The sequence below is a fragment of the Zeus faber genome, assembly GCF_960531495.2.
Source record: "Zeus faber genome assembly, chromosome: 15".
In the NCBI taxonomy this organism is placed as follows: domain Eukaryota; kingdom Metazoa; phylum Chordata; class Actinopteri; order Zeiformes; family Zeidae; genus Zeus; species Zeus faber.
Genome location: NC_137194.1, coordinates 22,490,255 through 22,510,445, shown reverse-complemented (window position 1 = coordinate 22,510,445; position 20,191 = coordinate 22,490,255). Strand labels below are relative to the sequence as shown.

Below are 20,191 nucleotides of genomic sequence, written 5' to 3'. Positions count from 1 at the left end.
CCAGCTGGTACGGCCCTGTCCACTGGACCGGATCTAAGGCAGCCTTCGGGTTGAGGTCTGTTAAGGGACCAGTCAGCAATGAAAAGTTCAAAATAAAGCGCCTGTAATACCCTGCAATCCAAAAAAATCTCCTCACCTGGTTTTTTTGTCCTGGGCCTTGGACAGGCTGCAATTGCCACTGCCTTGAGGACGTGTACCTACCAGCTGCTACCAGCAGTGGTACCCCAGATACCGTACCTCCCTCCGTCAAACCGCAAAATTCTCTGGGTTGGCCGTCAGCCCGGCCCGCCTCAAGGACAGCACCCACCTGCTATATATACTCCTCCCAGGAATGACTGTGGATGCTAGATCCAGGTACGCAGCAGTATATGCTTCATGCAGGCGCAACACCCGGTCCATCAGGCAATGGAAAGTGCAAGGGTAAAAACTGGTATATACCATCCTAAGTGGAGAAGGCTGTTTTTTCCTTAGGCCTTTCCTTAGACAAAGGAATCTGCCAGTACCCCTTTTTCAAATCCAGTGTCGTGAAAAAGCGGGCCGTGCCAAGCCGATCCAGGAGTACTGTATGTCAACCCAGAGCATTGAATAGGAATCAAACCTTGACACATCATTCACCCTGTGATAGTCCACACAGAACCATATGGACCATCAGGCTTTGATACCAGCACAATGGGGCAACACCAGTCACTGTTGGATTCCTCAATTATTCCCACCTCTAACATGGCCCAGATCTCTGGTGGCACCCACCTTTCCCTGTGACCCCCCCCCCCCCCCCCCCCCCCCCCCCCCCCCTTGGTGCCCTCCTCTCTCACCGTTTGAGCGTACAACTTCATAATCAGCATCCTCCACTTGCCATGTGACCACGAAGGGCCCTTGCCACTTGGCGAGTAATTTGGAGCTAGACGTGTGAAGTAAAACGAGGACCTATTCTCCCATTCAGACTCGATAGAGACCTGTGCAAAACTCTTTGGTGAGATGCTACGGAGGGGAACCACTTCACAAAGCGGTATCTTGTGCACTACGGTCTAATGGCCCGATGAGGGCCATCCCAATTCTTTCGAAGGTGACCTCAACTGGCGGACTGACCAACTGGCATTTGTGGTGGGACGCACACCAACATCACACATCTGCAGTGTTTACTTGTAACCCAGGTGACCAGCCATAAGATTGTGATGAGCTGCCTAGAAAGCCATTTCCCAGTGTCCTTTCGGCAGAAACAATTGTGTAACCTCCTCCTCTGTTTTGAGTATCACGGCTCACCCAGTACAGTTTATCCTGTAGGACGCAGAAGTACGGGTTATTGGAGCTGGGCCAATGGACACCAGTTGATCATCGATTTTCATCACCTGGTCAAAGGCTAAGTGCAGGGTGTCGTCAGCTCACACAATTATAAGATCGGGAAATCTGCCATGGGCCTGACCTCAGGAGCCTGTATTTTCGTCCTCAGAAACCCCTCTGACTCACTCCCCTCAGCCACATCAGGCAACCCTGCGTCTCCACAGATGCTCGATTGGATTGGACGCTAACCCTGGCCATCCACATGAGGTAGACAAAAACGTAACACATTTGACCAGGCCACCTTCTTCCATTGCTCCATGGTCCAGTTCTGACGCTCACGTGCCCATTGTAGGCGCTTTCGGCCCTGGACAGGGGTGAGCATGGACATTCTGGCTGATCTGCAGCTATGTAGCCTATGCAGCTATGCAGACATCTTTCAATCATAGCCAGCATGAACTTTTTCAGCAACTTGTGGGGCTGGTCTTTGTTCCCCACACGCATCAACGAGCCCATGGGTGCCCATGATCCTTGATCACTGCTCCACTGGTTCTGCTTCCTTTCTGACTACTTTTGGTAGGTACTAACCACTGCATACTGGGAACACCCCACAAGACCTGCCATATTGGAGGTGCCCATGATCCTTGATCACTGGTTCACCCATTCTGCTTCCTTTCTGACTACTTTTGGTAGGTACTAACCACTGCATACTGGGAACACCCCACAAGACCTGCCATTTTGGAGATGGACTTACTCAGTCGCCTTGCCATCACAATCTGGCCCTTGTCAAAGTCGTTCAGATGGTTGCGCTTGCCCATTTTTCCTGCTTCCAACACATCAACTTTCTGAACTGAATGTTCACTTGCTGCCTAATATATAGCATCCCTTGACAGGTGCCATTGGAACGAGATGAGCAATTTTATTTGCATAACTTGTCAGTGGTTTTTATATTATGGCTGATCGGTGTATGCCTCCCTTCCGGGCTTGGCTTGTCGACGATCAAGGCAACTTGACCCACCTCCATCAGTAGATATTCCTTGCAGAGGTGTCCCGGCCGACAGCAACACCATCACCCCTGTCCTGCCATCTGAGGGGCCCCCAGTGGGTCCAAAGCAGGGGACACTGAGGATGGGCCCTGTGGGGGGAAGGAGAGAGGGGTTTGGCCATGGCATGGGCTGTTTTGGGGAAATTAATTGGGGAATAATTGTGGGTGTGTGTGCGTGTGGGTGCTCCCTAGTTGGCTCCTCCTTGGAGCCGGCTTGGGCCTGGACAAGGGTTGCGGCTGGGGGGTCATCTTCCTGCTGGCTTTGAGGGGGAAGGGTCGGCCGATTCCTGGCTGGTGGGGCTGTGGCACCAGATCCACTCTGACGTGTTAGGCGGGAGGAGGGCGATCAGGTGCTCCATCACAACCATCGCCTGTTTCAGATCGCCTGGTTCTGATTCACGCTGAGCTCCAGCTGGTTCTGTTTCGACCGAAGGCTAAGACACGTCTGGCTCGGTCTATGCAGCTCCCCGTCCTGCACCTGCAGCGCCGACAGCTGCTGGTGGAGCTCCTGGTTCTGGAACCATCGGCCGTGGATCTCCTGCTGCAGGAGCTGAGTGGCGTTGCCCTGCTGATGCTTCTGGGCCCCACGGATCTTCTCCTGTATCTCCACTAGGCGGCGAAGGGCCTGCCCCAGTGGAGTGTCACCCTGTTTGTCCGTCCTTCGGGATCCTGCAACTATGGCACTGTAACGAGTCTCTGTTGGTTGCAGGGTAGAGATGGACCAGGAGCCATAGCTGGGCAATTATATTCACAAACGTCAACAACATTTGTCTTTCCAGACATCTGTATAAATAATAACTGTGGGAGCAGTAGGAGCCCAGCCTCACTGTCAGGTGAGAGAGAGAGAGAGAGAGAGAGAGAGAGAAAGAGAGAGAGAGAGAGAGAGAGAGAGAGAGAGAGCGAGCGAGCGAGCGGTGAAAACACAGCAGCTTTTAAACGCTCTGCTAATTACCTCAATCTTATGCAGCTGCGGCCCCTTCTGGTTGCCAGTGCTGGCTCTCCCCACCTGCAGATGGCGCCAAAACCACTCCCCACTAACACAGTCACTTTTCGTCTTTCTCGTGTGTCATTCCTGGTGGAAGCTATCGATTGGAGGTTGGTTTTGGGGGTGGGGGCGTAGATGTGGGTGGTTGGACGACGGCTTTGGGCCAGGCTGCTCCCTGGGGGGGGGGGGGGGTCAGGACGGAATGAGCAGAATGAGGGAGAGGGAGAATGGGGGTGAGGGAGGGAGGGAGGGAGGGAGAAAGAGAGGTAGGGACATGTGTGGATAGTGTGTCCTGTAAGGATAAGGAGGTGACAGCAGTGTGTGTGTGTGTGTGTGTGTGTGTGTGTGTGTGTGTGTGTGTGTGTGTGTGTGTGCGTGCCTGAGTGTGTGTGCATGTGCGCACACACGCGTGTGTGTGTGTGTTTGTGTATGTCTGTGTGTGTTGCCGAACAGAAATAATGGAGGAGGAAGAGAAAAGAGAAGAAGAGGGAGGGAAGAAGACAGAGCGAGAGAAAGAGAGAGAGAGAGAGAGAGAGAGAGAGAGAGAGAGAGAGAGAGGGGAAGAGAGAGGTGTGATATTATCAATTAAATAACCCTCCCACACAGCATCTGGTGTTCCCGCTCAAGCCGTCTGTCTCTTTATCTCTCGTCACACTCTGTTTTTTGGTTTTTCTGTGCTCCCCCCCTCCACTTTTATTCTCTCTTTACGCTAATGCGTTGAGAAATGTATGCCCGTTGACAGTCGCGAAAACTTCCGCTTTCCCGCTCTAACTTTGCCCACTTCGCCCCAAAAATAATAAAAAAAGGCCCGCGTTCCCGGTATTGTGGGTTATTTAAATCCAGGGTGACTTCGCCCTTCACTGACTTTAGAGGCAGAGGATTCCATTCAAGTGAACCCTTTGACCGCACCCTAACGGCCAGATGCGCACACCGTAATTCATTTCCATTTTAAGACGTTTTGTGTCACGTTGGTTAGACGACATAATGTCAGTGTGACAGAGTGTGTGTGTGTGTGTGTATGTGTGTGTGTGCGTGTGGGGGGGGGGCACTGTGTGTCTTACAGGGACAAAGTGTGAAGAACGCCTGACTTTGTTTTTAACTTCTCCCTATATCATCCTCATCTATTTGAACTCTCTCTCTCTCTCTCTCTCTCTCCCGCTTTGTTTCTATTTCTGAATTCCTTGTCTCTCTCCCACTCTCTGGCTCGTGGCGTGCGGATCTGCGTCTGTGCCGGAGACACGGAGAGATGAGATATTGAGCAGATTAAAAAGGCCTTTTATATTAATAGACAGAATCCAATTATGAGTTTGTGCGAGATGCTGAGAGAAAAAATGTTTTGGAAAAAAATTTGCATTTTAACATTTTCGTTTTGATGTTTGATTCTGAGATGAGAAAGAGAGCGAGAGGGTGGGGGGGGGGGGGGTATGGGGTGGGGGCGGGGGGCGTTGTAGAGATTTGGTGGGAAAAAGCCTTATCACAAGCTGGTATGAGGATTGTCCGATCCCCAGGTTATCCCTAGAGTGAAGGTTTGGAGCCGGAGTTCTGGGAAGCTTCCCTGCAAATGAGTGTGAGACACAAATCGACCTGAATTTAACCATATCCAAAAAAATAATATATTACTATATGTGTGTGTGTGTGTGTGTGTGTGTGTGTGTGTGTGTGCGCGTGGTGTGTTTGTGTTTCTAGCGTTTTAAAGGGACACTTCTCACAAGCCTGATTTCTGAATCTAGGTCAGAATTGGGAATTAGACGCAGAGGAAGTAGTGATCTGCATCATAGTCATGGGGGCCAAAAGTGATATTGCAAATTAAGATAACATCTTTGGGTAACAGCAGACAACCTATCACGTATCAATATTCAATCCCTTTACATGTGGTCTAGCCATGTTGTCAGCTCAGAATTTTCTTTGGTTAATTTTATCATTGTATACTTAATCAGACTTTTTCACGATACTGCCAAATATGCTGCTGTAATTTTGAGCAAATTTGCGGAAAAGAGATCCACTGCCGTTGCTCGCCTTAAGAAGCGCTTTGAAAGCACATGTGCAACCATATACTCACGTGAAGAAAAGAACCCACTGGAACCTGCAAGCAGCTGCCGTCCTCGCTCCAGTTGAGGTTCAATGCCTTCAGTCACTTGGGGAAAATGCATTTTTGTCACAAGGATAAGCCTTCACAGAAACTTCACAATATCCAAGTCTTGAGTACATCTGAAAAGATTATTCACCTAGCTCGTCTAGATTGCGATGCAGGCTTGCTGGAGTCAATGATTTGATTGCCGCAGAAGGCCAATATCATCTTATCTGCTACAGGGCATTCTTCAGGAAGCACCAAAGCACTTAATCAGGAGCACATGTAGATAATCCATATACCCTTCTTACACAATGTGGCAGGTGAGCTTAGAGCAGAACTTGCCAGAGGTGAAATATAGTCTTTGAAAACAGTTTGGGAAAGATAATGTGAACTCATTGTAGGCATTTTCAGGGCCCTTCGACACAGAGACACAGGCAGAGATGTTGCAAACACACCAGATAATTGTAGAGAGGGGGCAAGATGGAACAAGTTGGGAGCAGATGGAACATTGTCATGACAGAGACTCTGCCTGTGTGTGTGGGGATGGGGGTTTTACCTGTACCTGCTCATTGATTGCTCTAGGCCCGGGCCCAATTATGTAGACTCAAGACGGGTGTGGCTGCTTAAACCCCGATCGCGAAATCCCCGATGCACATTACGTATAACCCCCCCGCTGGACCATTTCCATTATTTTCAAATCCTAATGTTGACAAGTACGCTTATTGATCGGGCAGCAGAGCAGATCAAGGCACCATAGCCTTTTTATTTTAATTATTTTGTCAAGGAGAAAAATCTGGATAATTTCCATCTGGATAATTGTGATTGGACGCCCCAAAACAAGGGCAAATTGCACTCAGCAGTAAATCGCCCTAGCATATCATTAGTGCAATATCTTTTGTGAATCGGATACTAAGACAGCGCACATAGCGGGTGCAATTGATGCGCAAATTCATGTGCAATTAGCGCCCACAATCCATTCTTTGTAAATTGGCCCCTGAGATACTGTGTTGGCTATACTGGTTGCTATCAAAGATCAAGGCAGACATCATGGAGTCCCCAAGGCATGATGTCATCGGTGTGATAGACCAGCATGATGAAGAAGAAATTGCGTCTGAGAGTCTGTACCTGCTGTTACGACACCTTTGCATTGGTGACAGTTACGGTGACCAAGAAAATGAGGATGAATAAACCCTGAACACAAAGCTACTCAGCATTGCTCAAGAAATTGTTTTCTTAGCATCTGGTGGATGGATACCAACATCAAAACACATTGGAATTGGAGTTGCAATACAACAAGCTACACGCTCAAAGGACTTAGTGCAGTTACTTTATGCTGCTGGGCACAACATAAGCTCTGAGTCAGTGTTGAGGACAGATACTACTATAGCAAATTGGATTTCATGTGCAGATGAACTCTGAAGCGATACTTTGACAATGGTGAAGTATTTATGCCTCTAAACTTTGTCAAGGCAAGGCTCCCTGGATACAATCATGTATGCAAGTGACAACGTAGACGTGAATGAGGAGACCCTTGATGGGAAAGGAACCTTTCATGCCTCCAAGACCGCAGCTTTCAGACAAGTGAGCCTCAAGAAGAAACCCCTAAAATAAAGATAAAACCAGGCAGATCAGAGTCAGCCAACAGGGCTGTTTGAGCTCAAGGACGGTTAAATGGAATCCCAGAAGCCCCCTCCAAAATGTCTTGGGCAAGCTACACCAGAACTTTATGATGCAGCCACAGAACTAACTACACAATCAAAGAACCAGGATCTTGCACGGATTCTGTGCAGACTACAGAACTCAGAAGATTAAGTTGATCCATCCTGATGTGACTTCAACAACCTTATGTCAAAATCAGATCACCCAAAAACAGTAGCTGGAATGCCCATCATAAATTCTTCAGCACATGACTATGACACAATTTGGACAGGGTTACAAAACTGCCACAAAATGACAAAGAAATTGGGCCAAATGTACACAATCATAACCTTTGATGAGCAGCTCTACTGCAAAGCGGAGATGCTTCGGTGGCACCACCAAATAGTGTGACAATATGATTATTCTCTTGGGTGGATTTCATGTGCAGATGAACTTTTCAAAGGTCATTGGCCAGTCTCTTGCTGATTCTGGGCTGAAGGACATTCTTTAGGGAAGTGGTGTGTTTGTAAAGAACACAACAGAACTCCATAAAGAGTGGAACAAGAGCTAAACGCAGCACTACTCTGCAAAAGGGTCGCACCATTGTAGTAGGAGGAATGTAAAGCTCCCTGCTAACTGGAATAGCTAAATTGAAATTGATGAAAACAAAGCATACCTGTCCCATTACCTATCAAATGAGCTGGAGAAACACATGCTTAATTATGGCAGCTGATGCAACAACCTAAATGTATCAGAGGCTCATCATTCGGGACATAGATGTGCTTGCACACCAACCAAGCCAACAAATTTGGACGAAAGCAGGAACACCCAAGAAACCATGATATCATGATATCAAAATGGCAAATGAGATGCTTAATGGTCTGTTGGCATTTCATGCTACACTGGATGTTACACTACTAGCCAGTTCAACGGAATAGGAAAAACAACAGCATGGAAAGTGTTCCAGCAGTGCCCTCACCTTCTCGGCAACTTTGGTGAAGATGAAGTACCAAGTCCAGCTACCTTATTCTTGGCAGAAAAATTTTCATGCAAACTGTATGACCCAAAATCAACCAGGAACTCAATCCATGAAGTTCGCTGTGCCGTTTCGGAAACTGAAAGCCATTGTTGATACTTTACCACCAACATGGGATGCCTTGACTCTGCACACCATGAGGGCCCACGTTCAAATAAAGGTTTGAAAACAGCCACTAATGACCCATCCACAGTTTTCCTCACCAATAAATTGTGGTTAGCACATGGTGGATGGCATGCTGGACCCCCAGATTTTAACCAAGTAGCCTGTACAGGCCAGATGCTTGGAGCTGACAGTAAACCGTTGCAAGGAGAGTGGAAATCAGTGCAGTACCAGGCAGTGTTGCCATGGGGCATGTGGATTTGCCCGTGCAGCTTGGCAGCAAGAATGAGGAAATAGACCTTGATCAGGATTAGTGCCGCAAAGTATGATGAAACTCACAGAACCATTGTGTTAAATGTAACAGAAACAGAAATTGTTTTACTGTACATTTTATTATTTTTGTTTTCAAATTTGACCATATTATAGACTGCAGAGGTGCTTCTTATTTATTGATTACAGAGAATGTTTCCATTACTGGAAAGATAATACCAGTGAGCCACATCAGTATTGTCATGTTATGTCCATTTGATTTGCTTCAGCCTGTTTAGAATGACAATGTTCTGAATGTTCATATTTTTTAAGTCTTGTCTTAGGCCTATGTTGTCCCTTTTGGTGTGATGCATGTTTTGCATTGTGTAAGTTAATGTATAATCAAAACAAAACAAAGTAGACAAACGTTTTTATGTAAAAACACTACTAAAGAAGTTGTCTCAAATGTATCTTTTACTATAATGTTGACAAAAATATTGAAATAACATTCAAAATACCTTTCCTTATTAATCTTTGATCTATTTCGTTTAATATAAAATAAAAAATAATAATAATAATGATTAAGAATTAAACACATGCATATTATGTTAAATTGGACCATTTGACCATATAGCATGAATTGAGTATTTGAATATTAAAGGGCTTCTAAAAGTCTTTAAAATTTGGAAATTTAAAAATGTTAATATGACAACAACCTTCTATCCAAAAAAATATGTTGTCAGCTTTTACACAAACCAGTTGGAAAAAGTCATATCGGTAGCAGTATTCTGAATTGACCCCCTGACTATCACTCTGCAGAGCGGCTCCAGTCAGTATGCACCCAAATCACACGCACACGCCTTAAAACTCCACACGCTACCACAAAATGGGATCCAATTTTTAGATTTGCACATTGGGACCGACCCACAGTTCTTAACGATTTCAAAGAAAGAATGACTAGAATGACGTGTTATTATTATGATTATTATAATCATTATTATTGTTATTATCATTATTATTATTAGTAGTAGTAGTAGTAGTAGTAGTAGTAGTAGTAGTAGTAGTATTACTCCAGTGGACAAAATGAATTATTCTAAATCAGCAAGGGCAAGTGAGGAACAGAGAGTTCAATTAAGGAGAACGGTCAGGACGATACCACTGCGTGGAGACGAGCGGGGTTTTTGGATGGAGTTTGCTTTTTGTTGCAACACCCCCACCTCCCACACACACACACACACAAACACACCCCTCCAGTTAATGATAGGCCTCTCAACTAGTACCGAGAGAAGAGAGAAGAGAAAGAGAAAGTTTCTCTTCTCGATCTTTCCCTCTCCCTCTTTCATGCCATCCTTCTCCATCCCTCCGTATTCTGAGAGTTCAGATGCTCGTTCAAAATGTCACCACCGCTAACACGGACACGTTCACACACTTAACATGCCCACTGATCAAGTAGCGGACAGTTGCACTTAGTCTCAAAAAACAGCCAAAGGTCTCTCCCTCTCTCTGTCTCTCTCTCTCTGTGTCTCTGTGTGTCTCTGTGTGTCTCTGTGTGTCTCTGTGTGTCTCTCTCTCTGTCTCTCTCTCTCTCGCTCCACATTTCCGATGCAGCACCAGTGCAGTGTTTCTTTTATTCCGTGAGAGTGGGTTTGAGTGTAGCTGCGGGCAGGGACAGCAGCGGGGTGACAAGGATACTCTGAAGCTATGACTAAGAACCATGAGCAGTGGAGGGTTTTCAAAATGTGTGTTTTTGTTGCATGTCCCTGTATGCTTAAAATCCTGTGCGTGCGCGCGTGCGTGTGTGTGTGCATGTGTGTGTGTGTGTGTATGTGTGTGTGTGTGTGTGTGTGTGTGTGTGTGCCGTGTGAGTTAGTGAGACAGGGTCCTCCCCCTCCCTCCCTCCAGAGGACCATGCTCTGATGGATGTTAATGTGGACTGACGCAGGGATGTCCCCCGGGGCAGAGAACACGGACAGCCAGGGTTGAGTGTGGAGGGGATGGGGGTGGGTGGAGGATGATGGAGGCAGTGCGGTGGTGGTGGTGGTGGGTGGGTTGGAGGGGGAGGGGGGTTCACTCCTTTAATCCATCCCCTTCTTCACAGAACTGGAGGGGTGGGGGGGGGCACTGAACCACCCAATGAATAAATAAAATCATCCTCTCCCCCCTCCACCTCCACCCTCCCACCTACCCGGACCCAACGCCTCAAGCCCTCGCACAGGAGCACTTAAAAGCATTTTAACAAGAGTCACTTCATTAAATATGGACTTCCTGTCTGCTAAAAAAAAAAAAAAGAAAGAGGGGAAAAAAAAAAAAACCCCGGAAGGAAAACTCTCATAATCTGACTTTTCTAATTGTGAGAGATATGGATTGGGAGCATGGAAGATGGGTAGCATGGAAAGAAACGGAGACAAAAGAAGCAGATAAGACGGAAGGAAATGAGATGGAAGTAGATCAAACCGTGTTAAAACAGGTGTCATGGGATGGTAAGATGAAGAAGGGGCAGAAGTGCATTCATTTCACCGCGTCGAGGGACGTCCGACGTCCAGGCTCCTTGTTCTGCGCGACGGCCGCAGCTTCACGATCACACTGGCCGCCAGGAGCATGTCCGAATATCTACGTCTTTTTTTTCCAAGCCTGTAGCTCCACCAGAAAGGTCCTAAATAAATGATTGATGTGGGTATGAATAAAAGATGGACGGCTGGGCCTCAACTGAGCAACTGCCGCATTAAAATGAACTTTTTCCTGATGTACGAATCGTTTGTTTTCTGTTCAAATATAAAGCGTAGGCCAAGAGAATATAACCCCCTTTGACCCTTTTTCGCCATGACAACGGTCCCAGCGGGCATCGCGGTGATATCATCGCTCTCCCTCTCTCTCCTGCATGACTATGCCAATGCACCTGCCTGTGTAGTGACGAGCCTAACAATCTCCAAACCACAAAGGTAAATACCGAAGCCGTCCTCCATCGCCTGCTGAAGGACGGCTTCTTCATTTCATTCCAATTCAGTTCAGACGGAGGAACCTTGTACCCGTCCCGAGATTCTCCCGACAGCTGACGCAAAAACACTTTTTGGATTCGACGGGAGTCGTTTGGGGTTCGGGGAGGCAGCGTCGTGTCTGCGGCACCTTTAAGGGGTACGAATGGGACTCCAAAGTGGGTCAGAGTAAAAATATCTTCAACAATTATTCATGGAACCCCGCCCCATCCCCGCCATACACCCCCCCAACAGACACACACACACACACACACACACACACACACACCCTGTGAAGAAGAAAAAGGAAGAAAAAAAAACTCTGCATTGCACTGCAGTGAGGGGGAGAAGAAAAAGGCAAGAACAGAGGGTGACAGAAGAAAAGAGAGCGATAGAATGGGAGCATGGGATGGTGGGAAGGATGGTGGAGGTTAGCGGAGGAGTAACACGAGTGAAAACAGAGTAAATAGTGGGTGATTTGTTGACTTGTTCGGGCTGCGGTCCATGATGAAACATGGATGCAATGGGGAAAGAGTGCAAGGGCAGAAAACGTCTCGTGTGAGGCTGGATGCAGGACGGTGCTGGTCACCAGGAAGCCTCCCGCTAAACACCAACACATAGATGGACCAAAGGTTCACAGGCGTCTTTGAACTGCAGAGAGCCAATAGGGAGAACATGGAAGGAACCGAAAAGTGAACTTTGTGTTATTGGAAGTGCAATGATTTTCCTGTCAGATCCTGAAGGTTAGACTATTGTGTGTGTGTGTGTGTGTGTGTGTGTGCGTTTGCTTGTACGTGTGTGTGTGTGTGTGTGTGTGTGTGTGTGTGTGTGTGTGTGTGTGTGTGTGTGTGTGTGTGTGTGTGTGTGTGTGTGTGTGTGTGTGTGTGTGTGTGTGTGTGTGTGTGTGTGAAGTTGGGAATTGTCACATTTTTTTGGGGTAATGCTCTCTCAGCACGCATTGTGATTGGAGCGTGGCCCAAAGTGAGGCTCCGATTGGCGGAGAGTGAGATTCCAGCGCAGCAGAAGGGTGTCATGGCTGCCAGGTCCCTGTAGGTCTGCACTGTAAATCCATACATTAATCAGAGGCAGCAGGGAAAGATCAAAAGAGCCTGCTCCATCATTACTCTGAAAAGAACTTTGATGTGTGTGTGTGTGTGTGTGTGTGTGTGTGTGTGTGTGTGTGTGTGTGTGTGTGTGTGTGTGTGTGTGTGTGTATGTGTGTGTGTGTGTGTGGGGGGGGGGGGGGGGGTATGTGTGGTGTGTATTAGAAATTAGAACGAGGACGAGATACAGCAAGAAGAGAGGGGGGGGGGCAGAGAGAGACAGAGGGAGCTAAAGAGAAATAGAAAGTGTGTGTGTGTGTGTGTGTGTGTGTGTGTGTGTGTGTGTGTGTGTGTGTGTGTGTGTGTGTGTGTGTGTGTGTGTGTGTGTGTGTATGTATGTGTGTGTGTGTTAAGAGGATGGAGGGAAGACGCTGGTATAGGAGAGGCAGCTAGATGAGGCTTACTAATGGCTTAAACGTATTAAGAAAACCACACACAATGCATTATTTGTGCAATACACAAAATTCCCCCCATAATAATTCCATTGTAATGACAATTCCAGGCAAGATCACATGTGCGCATGTGCATGTGGGCATAGTCATATTACCTGTGAACATAGGTCCTTCCACGAACACGCCGTGCTCCTTGTCCCTGTGTCAGTGCGCGCATCAGCCGTGGGGATGTGCGCAGGCGCGGGTTCACACCGCGCGTCCCATAACGCCTTGGTATCACACCTCATCCACGAGGCCCGACTGCCCCGCGGTGGTCACACGACGTCACTGCAGCGCCTGTGCAGCATCCCAGGGAGCCGCCATCAAATGGTGTGCCCCCATCGCAGCCTGCAGTTACCATGGAGACGTGGGGCTGCAGCCTGTAATTGGCTGGTGTGTCCACACTTGTTTGTGGTTTCCAGTGTGTGTGTGTGTGTGTGTGTGTGTGTGTGTGTGTGTGTGTGTGTGTGTGTGTGTGTGTGTCTGTGTGTGTGTGTGTGTGTGTGTGCATGATGAATGGGGGTGTATCCGGGATTGGCTTAGTCTGCTGTCTATAATAAACAGTTAATGTTAGTCAGGAAAAATGAATACGGTCACCATCTGCTCAATCCACGTCTGTGCATTATGTGCTCTCTGTGCATGTGTATGTGTATGTGTGTGTGTGTGTGTGTGTGTGTGTGTGTGTGTGTGTGTGTGTGTGTGTGTGTGTGTGTGTGCGTGGGTACCATGGAATGCACACACAATGTGCTGCAATGGGAGAAGGATTAGGGCGGCAACGAAGGAAAAGCAGGAAAAAAAGAAAAACAAGAGGGAGTGTGGGAGAGCAGATACACACTGTAAAAGAGAGTGAATCATGGAGAAGAAATAAAGCAAACAAGAAAGAAAGAAAAAAAGAGAAAGCAAGAGAAAAAAGATGATCCATCTCGGCCAAATCATATGTGCTTAGATCCGGGGGAGACGCAGATACAGGTGAGCACAAGTAGGACACAGGGCACCAATCCTGCGTAGCATCCTGTGTAGCATCCTGTGTAGCATCCTGTGTAGCATCCTGTGTAGCACGCGACTCTTTAACTTTAAGCGCACAGAGCTTGTGATGATGCTCTGTAGTGTCAGCTGAACCTGACGTCATCACAGTAGGGTGACAGATTTGAACATAAATATGAACATATGGTGCATACAAGGACAATTCAAAGTGTTTTGCATAAGGCACAAAGATGTATGAAAATAAAGTAAAATAAAAGCATATAAATAAAAAGGTACAAACATATGAAAAAAAAAAGACAATAATAAAATCACAGAGATAGACATTCAAAGATGACAGGACTCAACCCAACTAGAAACTCAGTACAGTTGTTACACACTCCAAATAAAAATCTATAAAACCCACAACAAAAGACAATGATTAAAGCTTAAACTGTAATTTAAAATAGGTTGATTATTTACTGAAAAACGAGTTGCAAATATTGTAACTACTTTTGTAAAAGGATAAGATAAGATAAGATAAGATAAGATAAGATAAGATGAAATAAGACAAGATAAGATAAGATAAGATGAGATAAGATAAGTTAGATAAGATAAGATAAGATAAGATAAGATGAGATAAGATAAGATAAGATAAGATAAGATAAGATAAGATAAGATAAGATAAGATAAGATAAGATGAGATAAGATAAGATAAGATAAGTTAGATAAGATAAGATTAGATAAGATAAGATAAGATAAGATAAGATAAGATGAGATAAGATAAGATAAGACAAAATAGGACAGAGATAAGATAAGATAAGTTAAGTTAAGATAAGATAAGATAAGATAAGACAAAATAGGACAAAGATAAGATAAGTTAAGTTAAGACAAGATAAGATAAGATAAGATGGGATAAGATAAGCTAGATAAGATAAGATAAGATGGGATAAGATAAGTTAGATAAGAAATGATGAGATAAGATAAGACAAAATAGGCAGATAGATAACATAAGATAAGATAAGAACAGATAAGATAGGATGAGATAAGATAAGACAAGTTAAGATGAAATATGATATGATAAGATAAGATAAGTTAAGATGAAATAAGATATGTTAAGATAAGATACTATAAGTTAAGATAAGCTAAGTTAAGTTAGGATAAGATAAGATAAGATGAAATAAAATAAGATAAGATAAGACAAGATAAGATAAGACAAGATAAGATAAGATGAGATGAGAGAAGATAAGATAAGATAAGATAAGATAAGATACGATAAAATAGGAAAATAGATAGATAAGATGAGTTAAGGTAAGATAAGATAAGATAAGATAAGATGGGGATAAGATAAGTTAGACAAGATAAGATAAGATAAGTTAGATAAGATAAGATAAGATGAGATAAGATAAGATACGATAAAATAGGAACATAGATAAGTTTAGTTAAGTTAAGTTAAGATAAGATAAGATAGGGATAAGATAAGTTTGATATGATAAGATAAAATAAGATTAGATAAGATAAGATAAGTTAGATAAGATAAGATAAGATGAGATAAGATAAGATACGATAAAATAGGAACATAGATAAGATAAGATAAGTTAAGTTAAGATAAGATAAGATAAGATGGGATAAGATAAGTTAGACAAGATAAGATAAGATAAGATAAGATAAGATAAGATAAGATAAGATGAGATAAGATAAGATACGATAAAATAGGAACATAGATAAGATAAGATAAGATAAGACAAGATAAGATGAGATAAGATAAGATACGATAAAATAGGAACATAGATAAGATAAGTTAAGTTAAGATAAGATAAGATAAGATGGGATAAGAAAAGTTAGACAAGATAAGATAAGATAAGATAAGTTAGATAAGATAAGACAAGATTAGATAAGATGAGATAAGATAAAATAGGAACATAGATAAGATAAGATAAGTTAAGTTAAGATAAGATAAGATAAGATAAGATGGGATAACATAAGTTAAGTTAAGATAAGTTAAGATAAGATAAAATAAGATATGATAAGATAAGTTGAAATAAGATAAGATAAGAATGTATTCATCCCCTGATGATGATGCGGATGTTGACCAGCGAAGTCGTTAGAAAAGTGCAAGTAAAAGAAAGATAACAAATAAAAATGTAATAAAATATATGCAGGTCTATATATATCTAAAAACGTGTTATTGTTCATTTCATAGAAAGTACATAATGAACTGGGTGCATTACACATTAAAACATATCACACATATAATCCGAAGGGATCAAAGGAATAAATAGTAATTATTTATGAATGTGTTGATATGGATGGCGTTACAGTTTGTTATTGAACTTATTTACTCTACTGCCACCTGCTGACCATATGAATATACTGTACCTCGGTATAGTCTTTCTTTCTTTCTTTCTTTCTTTCTTTCCTTCTTTCTTTCTTTCGTTACTTACTTTGGAAGCAACTTCGGATAAACATCCAAAAAAAAAAAGTATTTCGGAATTGACATTAAGCGGAGTGAGGAGCATGATGTCCATCATAACGGTCACGCCAGTGAAACCATGAAACAGTTGGGAGCATTAGAGATGTTGATGACACGTTATGTATCCATCTGGTGGGTATTTATTTTCATTTATCTGATTTAATTCATTCTACATAATTAAATTAAATTAAATTAAATTAAATTAAATTAAATTAAATTAAATTAAATTAAATTAAATTAAATTAAAGTGATTCAAATGATTCTATTCATTTATTTTCTGACAGTTTGAATGCAGTTCTCCGCGCTATACACGATGTGGCAGCATCCCCATTGTGCAAACACTGTGCGTTCCAAAACCATTCAAACACCTGTTTCCAAAGAGTCTTTGTTCAGGTAAACCAGCCAGGACGTCTTGATATATAAATCCATGTATTTTTTTTTCATTATTATTATTATTTTTTAATCAAAAGTCAGACTAATTTTCTTCGTGAATAAAAGAGCTGAATCACATGAAGTTGATCTGTCTGCCTGTCATTTATCTATTTATCTATCTATCTATCTATCTATCTATCTATCTATCTATCTATCTATCTATCTATCTATCTATCTATCTATCTATCTATCTATATCTATCTATCTATCTATCTATCTATATCTATCTATATCTATCTGTATCTATCTGTATCTATCTATCTATCTATCTATCTGTATCTATCTGTATCTATCTATCTATCTATCTATCTATCTGTATCTATCTATCTATCTATCTATCTATCTATCTATCTATCTATATCTATCTATCTGTATCTATCTATCTGTATCTATCTGTATCTATCTATCTATCTGTATCTATCTATCTATCTATCTATCTATCTATCTATCCATCTGGAAAAGCAGGTTCCACCGCTTTTATTTTTATATTTGGGCTTTTTGCTACTGACGAGTGAGTATCGGAAAATCTTATTAAGGCGATCATTTGATATTCTTATCACCATGGACTGAAGGGACATAGACTTAGACGCACGTGGTTATGTTCAATTGAAGTCGTGCATTCGAAACTGGGGTCAAACAGTTTGATTTCCACTCCGGAATTTCCATCAAAAAACCCCCCCAAAAAAACCACTACATGATTACGCGATCAAGTCGAGTCGACGGCTTCACATCAGCGTTTTCAGTTCCGACGATCGTCATTCGAATTGGGAGCCGGACCTGCGCTCCATACGCCGAGTGATTTAAAAAGCCCCCTGATTGGGCAGGGAGCGATCGTCCCGGCGGGCCCTGCGCTCCTACCAACGCGTGGAGCGAGACGCGAGCAGTCACGCCGTGCCCACACACACACACACACACACACACACACCCCACACACACCACACACACGCACGCACGGAGCGCAAAAGGGGGGGACGCCGCGGCTCCACGTCCACAGTCGCGTCTTCGCGAGCGTTCGAGGAGCGCAAAGTAGCAGAGCCGGCGCGGGGGTAGGACATGCACGGAGCGGAGAGGGGCTGAGTTCACACCGCCGACCCCCACCCCCCCTCCCAACCCCCACCCCCCCCCCAAAAAAAAGAAGGTATAGAAGCTTTCGGGTTCAGAGAGAGAGAGAGAGAGAGTTTCTTGGAGAGAAGGAACTCCTGGAGCTCTTGGAACTCTCCGAGAGGTGCGCGCAGCGGGAAGACAAGGGACGCGCAGACTTTTACGGCGAGATTAGTTTTTTTTTTTTTTTTTTTGGTGGGGTTTTTTTTTTTTTTGTTTTGCTTTGTTTTGTTTTGTTTTGTTTTGTTTTGTTTTGTTGTGGGGGAGCACAAACATGAACGTCGGGGATGAGAACCTGCTGAAGTCCATCAGCAACGACACGCTGCTGGACCTCACGCAGCGCTACGGCCAGTCCGCCTTCGGCTTCGGCGCCGCGAGCCACGGCGGCACCGGCAGCCCCGGCCGCTTCCCCCTCACGCCCGCCGCGGACTTCCTCGCCGGTCAGACCGGCAAGAGCACCGAGAGCGGCGGGGAGCAGACGAGCGACGACGACGACGGCTGCTTCGACTCTCTGGAGCCGCGCAAGAGGGGGTCGGGCTTCGACGACGACGACGACAAGCACGACGGGGGTCCGCTGGCCAAGAAGCCCAAGGAGCAGCGCTCACTGCGGCTCAGCATCAACGCGCGGGAGCGGCGGAGGATGCACGACCTGAACGACGCGCTGGACGGGCTGCGCTCCGTCATCCCGTACGCGCACAGCCCGTCGGTGCGCAAGCTCTCCAAGATCGCCACGCTCCTCCTGGCCAAGAACTACATCCTGATGCAGGCGCAGGCCCTGGAGGAGATGCGGCGGCTGGTGGCGTACCTGAACCAGGGCCAGGGCGTCGCCTCGCCCATCCCCGCCGCCCTGGCGCCCTTCGGACAGGCCGCGGTGTACCCGTTCTCCGGCTCGGCGCTGGCGACCTGCGCGGAGAAGTGCGCCGCTTATTCCGGGACGCCGTCCGGTCTTTTCAAACACTGCAACGACAAGCCTTGATGCGGAGCAACAGCCAAGAAGAACCAGAACTTTTTTAAACCTGATGCATCCATGTCGGTCTCCCCCCTCTCCCTCTCTCTCTCTCTCTCTTTTTCTCTCTCTCTCCACTCCCGCAGCTGATTTAAATCATTGTGTGAATAATGGTTTTTAATTCCTGTAATTAATGACTTTCAAAATAACTTCTGCAACGTGTGGTCCAGATAAAAAAAAAAAAAAAGGTTATTTAAGCCTAATCATGGCAGGAAAAAAAATAGTTCTCAAAATGGGTTTAAGCGGTGTATAAGGCGAGCACAGCGAGTTCCTCTCATTTTCTCCAGACAATTTCCCAATTTCTGAGTTTGATTCATAGTGGGTGAATTTGTGAGGGTTTTAACGCTTTCAGCCATTTTTTTTGTAAACTATGCAACATTCTACAAAACCATGTCAACTTGTAAAATGTTCAATTGAAGACGCGATGAGAATATGAGATCAAACTTCTGGATTCACAGTGACTGTACTGATGCTCTGTGTGAAATATCAAAATGTGATGTAGGCTATAATATATTTTTTAAGAAAATGTGTAAAAACTAGTTTTTTGTTTGTTTTTGTTATTGCACACTTCACACGATTGTATTGTACAACTGTGAAAAAGAAATTTGCCCAAAGTCTGGCTGCCATGACACGAAAACAGCCTGTGAAGAGTCATTTTGGTTGTGTCGCAACATGATTTTCATATATTGTTTATATGTCTTTATAATTAAATCTCATATCTATGCTTGCATCTGTTTTTCCTTCATTCCAGCCTGTCTGTCATCATTACATGCCGGTTACCACAAATATCACATCATGCGTTATAAGAACATAATAATAACTTAATTTAAATTGAATTTTTCACAACTAGAGTTACATTTAAATATGCATCATAACGAAACATACAGCCTATTAAACAAGCAACACCGCATATGGCATTTTCACCATACGGCATGATGGGTAAATATACGTTATTTTAAAAGCTTCTATTTATATAATATGTATTTTATCGTTGTTGCATGTTGTGTGAAAAAATGATATTAATGTTACTTACTACGACACTTAAAAAATGAGAGAGTTTAACAGTAGTCCACAGCCACAAAATCCCCGCAGTGTGGCTGTGATTTGATGGCCACTCGTTCTTCACTGACAAAACAATTCCAGTTATCCAAACTCAACGCAATGCGCATATTGGTGTCTCCCAAAATGTGAAGCCAGTACTGACAGTGCTTCCTATTCCTATCTTTCTGTATGAGCCAGGCTCAGCGATGCCTGGTGGGGCCTGGTGGGGCCTTGCCGGCTCTGAGGAGGAGGGACCCACGATGCGCCCGGG

The 20,191-nt window shown here is 44.5% G+C and overlaps 1 protein-coding gene across 1 annotated transcript; it reads left to right on the top strand.

Moving 5' to 3' along the window:
* Positions 1-18,147: 18,147 nt before the first annotated feature.
* Positions 18,148-18,849, top strand: bhlhe23 (basic helix-loop-helix family, member e23; the record flags this gene model as incomplete). Its single annotated transcript, XM_080014610.1, has 1 exon — positions 18,148-18,849. One exon carries the CDS (start codon positions 18,148-18,150, stop codon positions 18,847-18,849), a length of 702 nt encoding a protein of 233 aa, XP_079870736.1.
* Between the last annotated feature and the right edge of the window lie 1,342 nt (positions 18,850-20,191).